General features: G+C 38.8%; 1 protein-coding gene across 12 annotated transcripts in view; it reads right to left on the reverse strand.

Moving 5' to 3' along the window:
- Positions 1-16,151, reverse strand: part of LOC109421643 (sodium- and chloride-dependent GABA transporter ine) — a 104,166-nt gene that overhangs the window by 40,935 nt on the left and 47,080 nt on the right. Inside the window, exon 1 of one of the 12 annotated variants that reach the window (XM_019696155.3) lies at positions 2,299-2,907. The exons of the other annotated variants lie outside the window; for them this stretch is intronic. Coding sequence (XP_019551700.3) covers positions 2,299-2,471 — 173 coding nt within the window. The 5' untranslated portion in view covers positions 2,472-2,907. Of the gene's footprint in view, positions 1-2,298; positions 2,908-16,151 lie in introns of those variants that run through there. 12 annotated transcript variants of the gene reach the window in all.

Genomic DNA, 16,151 nt, shown 5'->3' on the forward strand with positions numbered 1-16,151 from the left:
TGAAAATTGGCGGAGAAATTCAAAAGTTATGAATAGGCAAAAATCGCACATCAAAAACACGAAAAATTTTCACTAACACTTCTATTAACCCCAGTAGCTTTCAAACCAATTGATCGAAGTTGATGAAATTTTGCAAGAAAGTGTCTCTATAGTTATCATAACTGCTAACGAAATTTCATAATTATTATCACAGAGCTATGAACTGTAGCGCAAAAGAACCATCTATTATGCGAATGAAAATTGGTCATGGTTGTACAAACTGCCTAAAACCACGTCTGTTTGTTTTTCATCCACAGTTAAAAGTAATGCATCGATTTTTATGAAATTTGGCACAAATAATAAACATACACCAAAGAGTTCTCAGTCAATTATTTGGCCAATTTTACCGATTCATTACAGAGCTAGTGACGTACTTCTGTGTCCCGATTATTGCGGATACAGGCTTTACTGTATATCGTTGAACACAAGAGTAACGCATATTTCATTACTGTGTGGCTTTTATGGTCGTGCGGCAGTCGCATCGTGCTGAAGAGCGTGGGTTTGATTCCCACAGCAGTTGTCGGGAAAAGCTTTCGGCTGTGCCACTGGGCGCTGCACTCTTTAGATTCCCCCAAGTATTGCTGTAGAAGTTTCTTCTGGAATACTTTTAGGAAATCTCAAAGAATTTTTTCACGCAATCACTTTGAACTTTTCCAGAACTTCTTTTAGATATACCCGAAAAGTTCCTTTTGGGATTCCTCTAGGTTATCTCGTACTATTCTTGATTATTAAATGGAATTCGATGAGAATTTTTCGAAAAAAGAGTTTCTGACCCCTGCGATTTCTTCAGGAGCTGCTTCTAGGATTTACCTACATGTCTCTTTTAAAACTCCTTCTGAAGTTTCTTCGTGAATTCCTTCATTCCAATATGAGAAAATCATGTTGAATTTTAACTAAAATGTCTTAAGTTCATCCTGAAGTTGCTTTTGAAATTCAAAAAATCAGCTAATCTTTGCGTTTCCTCCAAAAGTTTCTCTAGGAATCCTCCAAGAGTTGCTTCTGGGAGTCCTCCGAGTATTGCTTTTGAGAATTCTCCAGAAGTACTTTCTTCCAATCCTCCATAAATTCCTTCTTGGAAAAACTATTATAAAAATATCGGGCTTTCCTTATACTTTGTACATTGTTTGTCATACATGCCCGACTCATAGTCCACCCATCCTGAACCATGGACCTGGTCCACCCATCTGTCCCGCTACCATCTTCGCTTTCTTATGCCAATCAGTTTTCCTCACTTATTTTGCATAGCAGTAATGTGGTTAATCTCTCCATGTTTTTTTTTGACTGAAATTAAAAACCCTGGACTTGTTTCTCAATAGCTTAAATTGCTGGTTTGAAGAATTCGTATTTTTCACCACCAGTTTTGATTGGTTGATTTTCGCCTTCCACCCGCTTTTAGAATCACTGACTTACAATTTGTCTGAATCACTTTCTTGTGCTTCATCAGTCATCTTAGGAAAAATTGCACTAGAAACTCATCTTACAGTTCCGTCGAAGTTCTCAGTAGGAATAACGTCAAATGCTTCCTGTAGAAGTATTTGAGGTGATATACTGTACAATTGTCTTTTGGAATACGCCAAACCTTTGAAAATTAGAAAAAAATCATAAAAGATAGTTTTAATGGTTTTTTTTTACAACTTTTCCTGGCTCTTAGCAACCTTTAGAAATCTGTTGTCCTTCAGAAACTTCCCCGCAGTTCTTCAACAAAACTGTATTCAAGAGTTTTCTTATACTAGTGGAACTCTTTGCATGATTTTGGTAGGACTGATTAGATTCCCTGAAAAACTCATGGTGATAAGCCATATTTTTTCAAAGATTACTACGGTGCAGGTAAAAAACCTGCTCAAAACGAATTAGGTAATTTTTGTGTTTGATACTTTTTGAATCATTTTAAACTTTTGAATGCTTTGGTAGATGTTAGCAGGCATGATGAACATTATGGATAATTTATTTGTACAGTCATTGTTTGTTTAACATTTGTAACAAAACTTTTCTGCTAATTGAACCCTAGGAGGATATTGGGGTCAATATGACCAAGACAATCTCGCTGAACGTGCACTACGCCATTGTGATGCGGCTAACTTAACATCTTAGGAGGGTTAAAGATCTAAAAAAACGTCTGCTCTATGCCTTATTATTTTTTATATTTTAATCTCGTTTAGGTTACACTATGAAACCTAAGGTTTTAATAAATTGACCTGTAGCTTTGGCCATAATTCCCACTTCTTTTTATATTTACCATCTGAAAGCAACGATACTTACGCTCTTGAGGTGTATTTTCTTGCGAAAATCGGACTATTTGGGTAGCTGCCAATAGTGTTGGTCAGCGGAAACAGATCGTCCACTTCCTCCATGTGCCCATAGTGAATCAGCTTCGGAGCACCGTTCTGCTTGGAATCACTTTCCCGGATTTGCACTTGCGTTTTCCTTTCCATCGTTAAAACTTTTAGGTATTTTTGCACTCAAGAATATGTTACCGGAAGTAAAATTTCTGACATTGTCACCGAAACGCACGAAATTTTCACTACAACACAAATTTTAACTCTGCAACCAGCACCCCAGCAGCGCTGCACGTGAGCGCACTCGTCAGATTTTCAATTTTAATCTCTTCACGTCCACGAGACGAGGCCGGAATCCGATCTCTAGCCGGTCATGATAGGCAGCCTACTGACGGATCTCCGGCCGTCTCCGACGTTACATTTGCAAAGATTTAGAAGCGCTGGATTAGCTGTTTCGCGGTCAAACAACAAGATACGGCCTGGGGATGGCTCTCTAAAAAGTATATCTATATGTTACGCCAATCACAATGGTCCGCCGGAGGAGACGTCAGCAGCGGCAGCCACCACTGCCGCGCGCAGGTGATAATCCCGAAAGAAAATAAATTACGTTAGGTGCTGCGCGGGTGTACGAATTGTACCGTGAACGAACACTGCGATATATGGGCCGGGATGAGCTCGCTAGAGATAGATGCAAATTATGTCTGCTGCCATCCGTTTCTTATCAGTAAGTAGAGAGAACTGGATAGAATGAGCTACCTTGGCGCAGAAGTTTCGAAACACTAAACTCTCGATTACAGATAAAAAAAAAAACTTCAAAGCATTTATAGTATGAATGTATCACTGTATCAGTGGCACAAATCAGGAAGAATTAGATTAAAAAAAAACCATTTCCTTACGTATTTTCGGCAGTTTGTTCTCTTCGTCATAGGTCTTTTTAAGCCTGTTGAACTCAGGGTTGGCATAAAATCTTTCCCAACTAAGTAGAGTTATAGGCCCAAATTTCAGGCAATTTGGCCCACAAAAGCTCCCCTTGACAAAGAGAACAAACCTGCCGATAATACCCTTAGTCACCCTATTCCTACACAGATAAAAATAATGAGATTTACACGTCATGTAAACTTCATTTTATTCATGTAAACTTAATGTTATGATGGTTTACATGAAATATAATGTAAATTTGTGTTATATGTCATGTAAACTCTCAGAGTCATGCTGAATTACATGACATATAATGGAAGTTTACATGATATTTCATGAACTTTACATGATATGTCATGTAAACTTCTATGATATCCCACGCTCCAATTATGTGCATCATATGTCACAGAATTTTACACTCTTTTTTCGATCTGTGTAATTTTGTAAGGAATCATGAATCGATTTCACTGACTTCTCGTTAAGTGTCCTATCATCATTGTCATTCCCTTTCCTCTAGAGGAAGTAGATGAGAGTGGTCAGTAATGGAAGTTGCCATGGCTTTCCATCTTTAACCTCCAATCGAATAGCTATTTTTTTCACAAAAACCAAAAGTTATAAAGCTAGTAAAATGATAACTTTCAGTACACGATCCACAAATTACTCCGTTATAACGCAACATTAAAAAAAAGAAATTCTAGAACATAGATGTTAAGATGAATTAGTCTACGTCATTTAAAAAAGTGCCGAAATCAGAGTGTTTTATCACAATCTCCCCTTCGCGCAATGGTCGGCATGAAGTCGGCGCAAGGAGACGAGTGTTGTTTATCACTTGGCTTGTGATCGCTTAACGCAATGTGATGTGTTGCCTCCCCTTAGACTCTGGCGCCACACATAGTCCATAGCCCTAGAAGCATCCACTACCGGTCAAAACTGGAGTTTTAATTATGATGATATGGTATGATTGCTACTGTATATTTCTTGTAGCTTTGTCGTGTTTATGTTGCTACTTATTACATATAAGTATGACGTTCGTTATGATTCATAATCATATAAAATGTTTCAAAGTCCCAAGAAGTTCTTAGTAAAAAAAATGCTACTTTTTCTTGATTCTACTATTATGATTAATTATTTTCAGTATCAAATGAGGAAAAACTAATAAAGAAAAGTGCAGCACAAAATTTGATTTCTATGTGTAACTAATTCAAACCAGTGTTGGTAAAAACTCAAATTCTCAAATCTCATGGTTGAGTTGTTTCACGCGCGATTCTTGACTCGCCAATCTCACCGCCGAAAAAATCATGCATGAGTTAACTCGTGATTTCACTCATTGCATTATTTCTTGGTGTTGTTACTATTTACATCGAAGTTTTTAGGATTGCATGATAGAACAAAAGCATATCTAGCGTACAACAACATTGAATGTCGTTCAAATTGATTTGAATTCGCTTTACAAGCAAACGAGATTTTGGCGCTTGACTCGTGAGAGCGAGATTTTGCATGAAAATCTCGCGCGTGAGAGAACGATTCAGAATCGCGCGCGAGTTTGCTCACGCAGGAGCGGCTCATGAGTGTGCTTTGAGTGTGAGTTTACCAACACTGATTCAAACATGGTTGACTAACTCACCTGCTTCCGAAACTTGAGAAAACGTAGTAAAAACAAAAGCATTGTGATCCATTAATTTTTTTTTTTTTTTGGAATTCCAATACATCACGAGAAAATTTATTTTTCATTCGATCGAAACGTATGTAAGAAAGGTACGTATTCCCTGCCAAGTGTCCACATCAGTTAAAATCATTCACCTTGAGTGTTGAGTGTAGCTGCAGGTATGCCAATTGGATTCGTCAATAGGCTTTAAAGTATATTGGGATCACTTTTTAAGACTGTATAGTTAGACAGAGCAAATATTTTTTAATGGTTTGAATCGGAAAAGGCAAACATCTGTGTGCTAAAAGGGTTTCCAAAAGCGTGTTTGCAGGAAATTCGGCTCGCCGTATACTCGTACGATTGGAATGAAACGTTGCCAAGCGGAAAGTATACTATATCTATAACAGAAATTATTTGCTGGAATCATATCGCACAATAATATTGAATCACAAACATGTCCAAAATTGATTGAACAAAATCGTACTGTTTTTTTGCAAAACTTTTCAGATCTCAAGTGCAAATTTTCACAACTTTGAAATCAAAGTTTTTTCCGCTTATCAAAAGCATCCTAAGCCAACGAACTTAAGCAAATATTTTATGTTAGAGTGATGCTAGAGATTTACAAACTACTAGCTAACTCCGGCAAACTTTGTTTGCCTACTTCGTTTTTTGACGTTTAAGTTCTGGCCAAGACCAAGTCCCCGGTCAAAATGTATGGAAGATTGATTTTCAAAATTTCTCATTTTTTCCATGTTTTTGGCCTCATAAAGTTTCCTTGGGTGAAAACTAATAGAACAAAAATAGGACGACCAAAATCGGACCTTCCGTTCTTAAGTTATGCGCGGTCCCACGTATGCCACTGCATTTTTATATATGGCCGGGGTTCTGCTAAACCGAACTAAGTGCCAAAAAGTTTATTCCGAGATAATTGAGTTTAAAGTTCAACAACTCACAAATAAACAACAGTTAAGATAATTTGAAAGTTTTCCACACACATGTAACTTACAAGCCTTTATTAACCATCAGAGATGAAGAATACATGTAAATTATTTGAAATCATTGATATGATTACATTTAATTACTCAGTGCTTTGCACTCAGTTCACTCTGGCTGAACAAAAACATTGGAATATGGTATTTAGTTCAGTGTGGCTGACTGTGTTTCTTTGTTTCAGAGAAAACCAGTCAGATTGTGAATAAAAAAATCTCGATTTTTCATCGTCTATGAAGTTGGAATCGATATCACTCACAATCCTTCACATCAATCAGAAACGATGCGTATAGTATGGTAGTACGGAGATCTCAAAATTGTTTGAAATATGAACGGCGGAAGCCCTCCCAGCTCAGCCCTTCCCACCTATGTTTTTTTTTATAGGCGGTGCATGTGCAGGCACAGAGCAAGAGTGATTATGTAAAATGATGTCTTTGCATGTCCTGAGGTCCTGAGATGTGAAAATGGCGCAATTTGTGTACTTCAAATTTATACTGGTCGAAGAAAACCATGAAAATGATCTGCCAAAGTGAACCAAGACAAAAAAAAATCGAAAATATTAAAGAGATTCGAAATTGGGTCCTTAAAGTGATAACCAAGCACGTTACCTCTAGGGCATTTTACTTAGCTGAAGGTCAGTCGTTAAGTCTGAATCAAGTTCTAAACATTCTTCTCTAGCATGGTTTTCGTGAAAACGCCATTTTTCGATCAGCCAAAGCGAACCAAGTGTTTGATTGTTTTCAAGCTTTATTATTCTTATTAGCCTTGTTGTTCAATGACGGCTTCTGTGTTAAATTATCAGTATGAGGTGTGTCGACATAACGCAGGTATTTAAAACCAGTTGAATTTTGTTTTGTTGAGAATAAATAGATTCCAAAATGCAGTGGATTTGGTTCGGTCTGGTTGAATGTGATTTGGAAAAATGGCGATCAGCACCATCGAAACATAATTGTATCCTCCAACATCCGTATTTCTAATAACGTGTTCAATTCTCCCACAGATTTTTACTATGAGTCGGTTGGAAGTTAGAAATTTGACGGCGATGAGCATAACTTGAAATGTTCATCATCTGGACCAAAACTGGAACATTTCGATGATTCTATGGAATGGTTTACAGTTCACTCTGGCTGGATGCAATTTTATTTTTTGTATGTTCTGCCAAACAGAAATTTTGAATTAACTCCACGAAGAGCTGTCAGAATTACTGCATTTTTACATGGAAGGAGGATCATCAACTTCTTCATCCAATGGTTAAGAAAACTCAATTTTTCAAAAAATGATCTTTGGTTCGGTTTAGCAGAACCCCGACCATATAGAGTGACGATGGGTATTATCGGCAGGTTTGATCTCTTCGTCATGGGGGGTTTGTGTCGGCCAAATTTCCTGAAACTTGGTCATATAATTCAGCTTGGTTGGGAAGGATTTGAGGCCAACTCTGAGTTCAAAAGCTTTTTAAAAGAAAAAAACCCATGACGAAAAGTTCAAATTGCCGAAAATATACAATTTCCCCTAGATAGATAAATTTGAAACGTATTTTAAAAGATACACACAAAACGCTGTATTGAGGTTGCAGAAAAATTGCTTGGGTCAGCTGTCAAAAATGTGTTGATTAAAGGTTGAATAAAAGATGATCAATTCTGCTTGTTGGTGTATGTTTTAAAGCTGGTTACACAGATGAATAATATTCTATTCAACTTGATATTCAACCATTATGTATTGCTGAGATGTTGTACAAGCCACAATTCAGATCAATACTCAGCTGTCATTGTGTTCAGCCACTGACAAACTTACCCAGCCATTGTTTTGCTAATACTTTCACTGTTCAGCGTTCATTGTTACCCGGGCCGGGACTGCTTCTGCTGATTCATGACAACAACGCAATTCAGGAGCCTCGACAGGGCTGCAAGCCAATTCAAATGCTGTGTGCATACTTAATTGGACTTATTTAAATGCCTTTTGGTTACCTGGACTATTGCTCTTCAAAGATGCAAAAGCTTTTGTTAGCACACTTTAAATCAAACCCCATTAGTCACCGGAATCATCATATTTCTCTCACAGCACTAAAAATATGACATTAATGTATCCTCATTACCTCCATCTATAATCTCCCAAGGTAATATAAGATTTTTACGATGCGTTGTTCTCTGTCGACAGCGACATAAAGCCCTGATTTCGCTTCTTATCGCATGACGTGGGTCACTAGTTAGAGCTTCAATAAAACTCACGATTACCGACATAAAGAGAAAGAAAATTGTTTCATTGCCCCGGCGTAATTGAGCGATTGTACTCCTTGGTAGGACCGAGTGGACGACGAGTAATAACACCGAACTGATAATTAAAACATCACTAATTCAAATAATTGACCCACACATCGTGGGAGTATGGTGAATCTCGTCGATGAATCCGGTTTTCGGAAAGAAAACTTATGCCAACTGATAAGCTGGATAACGTCACACATTTGGCACAGGTTTAATTTGATTAGCGTATGGGTTTGAAGATCAATTTATATTATTTAGTATTGAATTAGCAAATTTCAGGTGTCAAAATAGTGATTCCAGTTTTAGCACACACGTGCAGGGAAGATATTGTGACTTAGTTAAGTCGACACTGATTTTTCATTTGGGCCTAACTGACATTTTCGAGTTCTCTTCATCGATCCTCTCTTTGTGTTATCACAGAATGTGTAATGAGTTTTTCATATATTGTTTTGGTTGAAATGCGAAGAAGACGACTACATGTTGCTATAGAAACAAAAAGAATAATGATTTTGTTTGTTTTGAAAAAGTTATTAGCGAAAGAGAGAGTCGACGAAGAGAAATCGATCAAATCAGTTAGGCCCTTATGAAAAATCATTGTCGAAGTGTTGAATTAATGTTTTTTTTTTGTTACTTTTACTATTCAATATTGGATTCTAGCCGTATTCGTGGACTTTCGTTTGCAATAAAGCTTAGGTTTTTTTCGAATAATATACGAAATGTCATTAAATATATAAACTCCCATTATATGTCATGTAATTCCGCATGAATCGGAGTAATTTCATGATATATAACACAAACTTACATGATATACTATGCAAACCATCTTAACACGAACTTTATAGGACTTAAATGAAGTTTACATGACGTGTAAACCTCATTATTTGTATCTGTGTATGACATGGTTTCCCTAACTGTGCGTCGCGACCCCCAGGGGTGTCGTCGGCCTTTATCCAGGGAGTCACGAGGGATAGTCAAATATTACACTGTAACAGACAACAAATGAGAGAAATCTGTATGGTGGATCGCGAAAATTACGTCTGGTGGCAAAAAGAGGTCGCGCACCTGAAAGTTTCTACTGATCCTTTTTGAGCACTAAGGATGGCAGGGCCATTACAAGGGATGGAGAACAAACAATAACATTGTAAACATCCAGATCGTTACTATACCCTGTCAAGATCCTTGTTCTAGTTACAACAGCTTCTTTCCTGAATTGCATATGATGGTTTCTTTATACAAAAAATTTCGAATAAATGTATTTCATTCCTGGATGCTTGCTGGAGACTATAGTGTCATATATGTTGTGTTCTCGAATCGAATTCTACATACTGAAGTTGCGCCGCACTGTACTCATCATAATTCAGTTACCTAATCACTATTAGTTACGAATGTATGTATACCACGAAGATATGCCTGCCACACCAGATACACATGTAAAATGGACATGGCGGAGAAAGCTATCAGTTAATAATTGTGGAACTACTCAACAGTAAGCTGAGGAAAAGGCTTTGCTCTAGTGGGAATGTTACACAAAGAAAAAGAAGAAGAAAAAGAAGCGTGGGTATCATGATTTCTTACTTAATTTGACGTTGTTTGAGCAAACCTTTTGGAAACTATGTTGTTGAAAAGGCAAGGAATGGAGAATATTGTTATTTTTTTTCCGAAAATTTGCGTTGCTTAGCTGAATTGCATGACGTTTTCCTCCAGTGAAGACTTACGCGATACAGCAAATCACTCATCTTCCCACTAACACGACAAGAAATCGATCAACAATAGCATGAACACACATGCGAAATGCTATTTTCATGACAACAATCGACCCACTCTACTAACGGGGCCAAGTTCTTGGACATATTCTGAGTAGATATCTAATCAACATTTCCTCACCATCCCCGCTGATCGTAAGGACCTGGCCAGGTGTCGAGAGTTCGTTAAATGAAAGGTTTGTCAAGTCCCCGGCAACTTTTCTGGCGCATTAAACGTCTCTATCGACAGCCACCCCAGGATGTGTTCTGTCGGCTATGCTATGCTAACAATCGACCCACTCTACTAACGCCCGGATGGCCGCCGTTCAATATCATGATTTCCAACTGTTCGGTGCCTGCTATCACATTTCTTTGTTGCTGATCCTGGTGCTGGGTCTTTTGCGCGGAAACCGGAAGGTGGTAGGGTAAACAGGTATAATTTCAGGCAATTTGACTGTCAAAAACTCGTCATGACAAAGAGAACAAAACTGACGAAAAACCCGAAAGTCATCCTAGGTCCAGTAAACATCCCAAAAGTATTTTGGAATGGTTCATACAATTTCCGAATATCAGTCTCAGTACTGTAAGCCGGAGTCAAATTGATCTCAAGGTCGAAATTGATCAGACGTTTTTCAGTTAAATAAAGCATACTTTAAATAGTTTCCTTTTAATTATCGTTTAGTATCTGAGTCCAACAGTACGATATGTACTTGGAAGGAAATTATTTAATGTAGCTTACTGAAAAACGTCTGATGAATTTCGACCCTGAGATCAATTTGACCCCGGTTTACGGTAACAGTTTTTTTTACCGATATTGATCGACTACGACAGTCGTTTTCGGTTCCACGTTGAGTGATCTGAAAGACTTCGTGAGCGACCCATCCAAGTATCATTCTCAATCGATCATCAACGATCAAATCTGACTATACATGTCAATGGTTGCTCCTCCGTGATTGATCTGAGCTGGGTACCAATTGCGATCGGAATTGAGATCGGAATGAATAAGGGCTGGGACACTCTATTCTCAAAGTGCAATTTAAGCAGCTCATACATTTTTGATCAATAACGGCGCCGCCCGACTAGAAGATTCTAACAAAAATATAACATTATTATAACAAACCCTGATATTTATAACTCATTGTGATATACTCAAGTTTTAATATATTTGGGGTTTAAAAATACTATATATCTTGTGGAGCGGACCTGGTGTGATGGTTAGAACACTTGACTATCACGCCGAGGACCTGGGATCGAATCCCACTCCCGACAAACTCACAAATGTGGGTTCTTCCTTCGGAAGGGAAGTAAAGCGTGGGTCCCGAGATGAACTAGCCAAGGGCTAAAAATCTCGTTAATACAGATAAAAAAATAATATTTCGCGCTTAGTATCATACGGGCGTATCTACAATGATCGATTTCTCTTCATCGATTTTCTCTTTCGTTAATAACTTTACCAGCAAATCATTTTCGTTTATTTTTGTTGTTTTAGATGCTAGTCCTAGTGGTCTTTCACCGAATTACACCGAGAGATCATCCGAATATTGGTCGTATTTTCCGGAATACTCCAAAGAGAAAATTGATGAAGAGAAATCGATCATTGTAGATACGCCTGTATGATACTAAACGCGAGATATTATATCTCAATTATATCATATTATATTATAAATGTTGTTTAATAACTCATTGTGAAATAATTTAGTTGCAATTACTTGACATTCAGAAAATCATTTTGTAAAGTTGTATCAAAATATGATAAGAACTAATTTTCTTGAAGCTAGAACTTATATCATATTTTGTTATAATATTGATCAGATCATAACAAAATAGATTATTATTTTGATTAGACCGGTGTACTTTTTGTTACAATTTTAGTTTTTTAACATCATCTTGCACCTAGTTTATAACATAATAAGTTATAGAAAATTTTTATAACATCATAACACAATGTGTTATAAACTTGATAGATTTTTCTAGTCGGGCGGCCACGTCCTTGTAGTCAGTTGGGAAGGGAAATAAATGTTAGAGTGTGCTGGTTGTTGCTACTAAAGACCGAGATCACCTCTGTATCCCCACAACCAGCACGGACTGGGATATTTGTTAGACGGGAAGGATGGGACATCTGGGAGTCACCGTTGGGTCGGTGATGCGATCCATGGATAGGGGATATTTATAGTGTTCGTATGGTGATAGATTGTGTGGTGAATATGAAGGACAAGCGGCACAGTTCGCTTGGGTTGCATAACTTATAGGCGTTATAAACACTGTGCTGTGGAAGTTGAAAGGAAAGGAATCGAATTTTTTGCAATTCGTTTCTGATTCTATCGATGGCTATGAACATATAAATATACAAGAGTTGTATATGTAGAGAAGAGAGAAAGAGGGAGAAAGTGGATAGAAAGTTACAAAGTAGGATGAAAGGGACGGGCCAGGGATTGAATCCATGACATTCTGCATACGAATCAGAAGCGGTAGCCACTAGACTACCAAGCCCGTTACTATCCAAGTATCTTTCTAAATCATCCACAAACTGTCCGTGCCAAAAGGCAATTCTCCTCAAGTGATATTAACCCTCTAGCGATTGCATGTTGAAAAAAATCCGCTTTTTGTGTTCAGAATTAGCGTGGTGCTGACGGTGGTGGCCAACCGCGCGAGTTACGGAAACTTAAGGGCTCCCCCAAACCGACAAGAATGTCGCTGGCGACAGCGATTTTTCAGGTGAGTCAACATTGAAGCCGTGAAGTGCACCTTCAAAAGCACATATTGGAAAAACCTAACAACACTTTGCGATGAAATTTTAAACGATTGATTAATCAGTGGTGATGATTATTCGATAAAATTTTCTCACTTGTGCCCTTGAAAATGCACAGTTCGGCCTCAATGAACCTTCGCCTGAAAAGTCGCTGTCGCGGTCAAAAGTCGTGTTGGTTTGGAGGAGCCTTAAGAGTATATGAATGAAAACAATAACGGAAATTAAATGAAGTTTGACACTGTCAAAACTCGCTACCAGCACGCTGCGTGCGGAATGGGTACCTCATCTTCCTAATCTTCCGTTCTGCCAATTGAAGCAACCTGACTCAAAAGTATGCAGACGTCAGTGATGATATGCATTATCAGAAATCGTTCAGCGGTGAGGCTGTTCCACTCGTACACAAAAATGTGTAAATTCTGTTACCGTGAGATTCAATGATTTGGTCTGCCTTGCAGACCTACGAATTTATTTCCTTGGCTCATAGATTATAGTCGGGTCTCCAGTTAGCCTAGTGGTTAAGGCTATGAATCGCCAATCCAGAGACGTCGGGTTCGATTCCCGTTCCGGTCGGGAAAATTTTCCCGACTCCCTGGGCATAGTGTATCATTGTACTTGCCTCACAATATACAAATTCATGCAATGGCAGGCAAAGGCTTACTTACCGATCAGGCTAAGGCCGGGGTGGCCTCTGCTGTACATAGTAGCCGCCTCCATTCCACTCGGTCCATGGCTGTTTGTCTCCAGTTCCGCACTCTGCGTAGGGTTCGCAGATCGTCCTCCACTTGGTCGACCCACCTAGCTCGCTGCGCTCCACGTCTTCTTGTACCGGTCGGATGACTATCGAGAACCATTTTAGTCGGGTTGCTATCCGACATCCTGAGGACGTGACCCGCCCACCGTAGCCTCCCGATTTTCGCGGTATGGACGATGGTTGGTTCTCTCAGCAGCTGATGCAGCTCGTGGTTCATTCGCCTTCTCCAAGTCCCGTCTTCCATCTGCACTCCGCCGTAGATGGTACGCAACACCTTCCGTTCGAAAACTCCAAGGGCGCGTTGGTCCTCTGCACGTAGGGTCCATGTTTCGTGTCCATGGAGGACGACCGGTCTAATCAGCGTTTTGTAGATAGTTAACTTCGTGTTACAGCGAACTTTATTCGATCGTAGAGTTCCAAAGTAAGCACGATTTCCTGCCACAATGCGCCTCAGAATTTCTCTGCTGGTGTCGTTGTCGGCGGTCACCAGTGAGCCCACCCGAGCAGAAGGGAATAGCAACAGCATAATAGAATGTGTTATTTTGGAAAAATAACTGAGTAACGGAAAGAGTTTTTTTCATGTTATTTACATAACATATCCTGTTATAAACTTGTCTGTCATAAGCGGCAAAATAACAAAAATTATAACAAAAAAATGTTCCTGGAAGACCTGTTTAATAACATGTCTTGTTAGTTTCAAAAACAACATAATAACAGCGAATTTTTAAAATATTTCAATAACAAATTTTGGTATGAATAAGTTATTGATAACAATCTGAAAACAAAATTTGCTTTTTTTTCTGTTGCGGATAGGAACTCCTCCAAAGTCCCATATGATTTCAATGGGATACGCAACAATAGGATCTATTGTTAAATGTTTCATTCATAATTGGGACGCTATTGTTGTCGCAAGCGATTTATTATCGAAAACAGAGAGAAACAATAGTTTTCGTTTATTTTCCAAACAACTTAAGATGAAAAACTATCGACGTTTTGAAGTGGTTCATTGTTTATAGGAGTAATTTACATTATTACCTGATTGATTGACACATTTATCCAAGTGAATCTATGTGGGCTCGATGCAGTGAAATCAATAAAAATAAAATGTCTAAAAATAATCAGTAGAGTTCTTTTTCTTTATGACTTTTTTTTACATTTTTGTCGAAAATGTGTTGTTCGTCCTTGAATTCCACCAGTTGATCCAAAATGTTTATAAAATGGCTAACACTCTATTACATTCTCTATATTCGTATTCATAGCTAACTGAAACTGGGACAAAAAATAAACAGGTTTACTTTTCAAAGTCGTTATAAAACAAAAGGCTGATAAGTTGGCTCTGTCACAGTCAAAACGTAATGTCAGAAAAAAAGAGCAACTGATGACAAAATAATATTTTCTCTCACAGTTCCTCACGGAATGATGTGAACGACGAAAATCTTGAAGGTGTAGTTTTGATTGCAAAGCTAGTTATGTTGTAATATGTTGATGCTAGTTATGTTGATAAAATATTTATACAGTCTCAATGACACAATAATAACTGAACTTGTGCTACAACAAAACATGTTATTGAAATGTAATTTAAAGAAAATATACCAAGAGCACGATCATAACAAAGTAAGATTGCCCAACAGAACATGTTATGGAACGGTGATGACTTAATTAGTTAATAATAACAAACCAAGATATAAAAACAGGTTTTGTGATTCCGTTGTTATTATTTTGATATTTTCCTCTGCTCGGGCAAGTACACGAATTCTTCAACCGCCTCGATTTCATCACCGTCGATATAAATTCGGGGTGGCGGGCGCGCTGATTCCTCCCTGGAGCCCTTTGCCATCATGTACTTTGTCTTCGACACATTAATGACTAATCCGATTCGCCTGACTTCACTCTTTAGTCGGATGTACGTTTCCGCCATCGTCTCAAATTTGCGAGCAATAATATCAATATCATCGGCGAAACCAAGCAGCTGAACGGACTTCGTGAAAATCGTTCCACTCGTGTTTATTCCCGTTCTCCTTATTACACCCTCTAAAGCAATGTTGAACAGCAAGCACGAAAGACCATCACCTTGCCGTAACCCTCTGCGAGATTCGAAGGGACTCGAGAGTGTCCTTGATACTCGAACTACGCGCATCACTCGATCCATCGTCGCCTTGATCAATCGTATCAGTTTATCCGGGAATCCGTATTCGTGCATAATCTGCCATAGCTGTTCTCGATCGATTGTATCATACGCCGATTTGAAATCGATAAACAAGTGATGTGTGGGCACGTTGTATTCGCGGCATTTCTGCAACACCTGGCGGATGGCGAACATCTGTAGCACGTTCACCCATAAATCCAGCCTGATATTGCCCCACGAACACTCTTGCAATCGGTGATAGACGGCGGCATAAAATTTGAGAGAGTATCTTGTAGGCAGCGCTCAGTAGTGTGATCGCGCGGTAGTTCCCGCAATCCAACTTGTCGCCCTTCTTGTAGATGGGACACACGATACCTTCCATCCATTCCTCCGGTAATACTTCCTCCTCCCAAATCTTGGTAATGACTCAGTGTAGTGCTCTCACCAGTGTTTCTCCACCGTATTTTAGAAGCTCGCTTGGTAGTTGATCTGCTCCAGTGGCTTTGTTGTTTTTCAACCGGCCAACCTCCTCCTTAATCTCTTGGAGGTCAGGGGTCGGAAGTCTTTCGTCCTGTGCACATACTCCACGATCTGTTACCACGCCACCTTCGGTACTTGCAACGTCGCCATTGAGGTTCTCATCGTAATGCTGCCGCCA

Source organism: Aedes albopictus, chromosome 2 (genome assembly GCF_035046485.1).
Source record: "Aedes albopictus strain Foshan chromosome 2, AalbF5, whole genome shotgun sequence".
Lineage (NCBI taxonomy): Eukaryota > Metazoa > Arthropoda > Insecta > Diptera > Culicidae > Aedes > Aedes albopictus.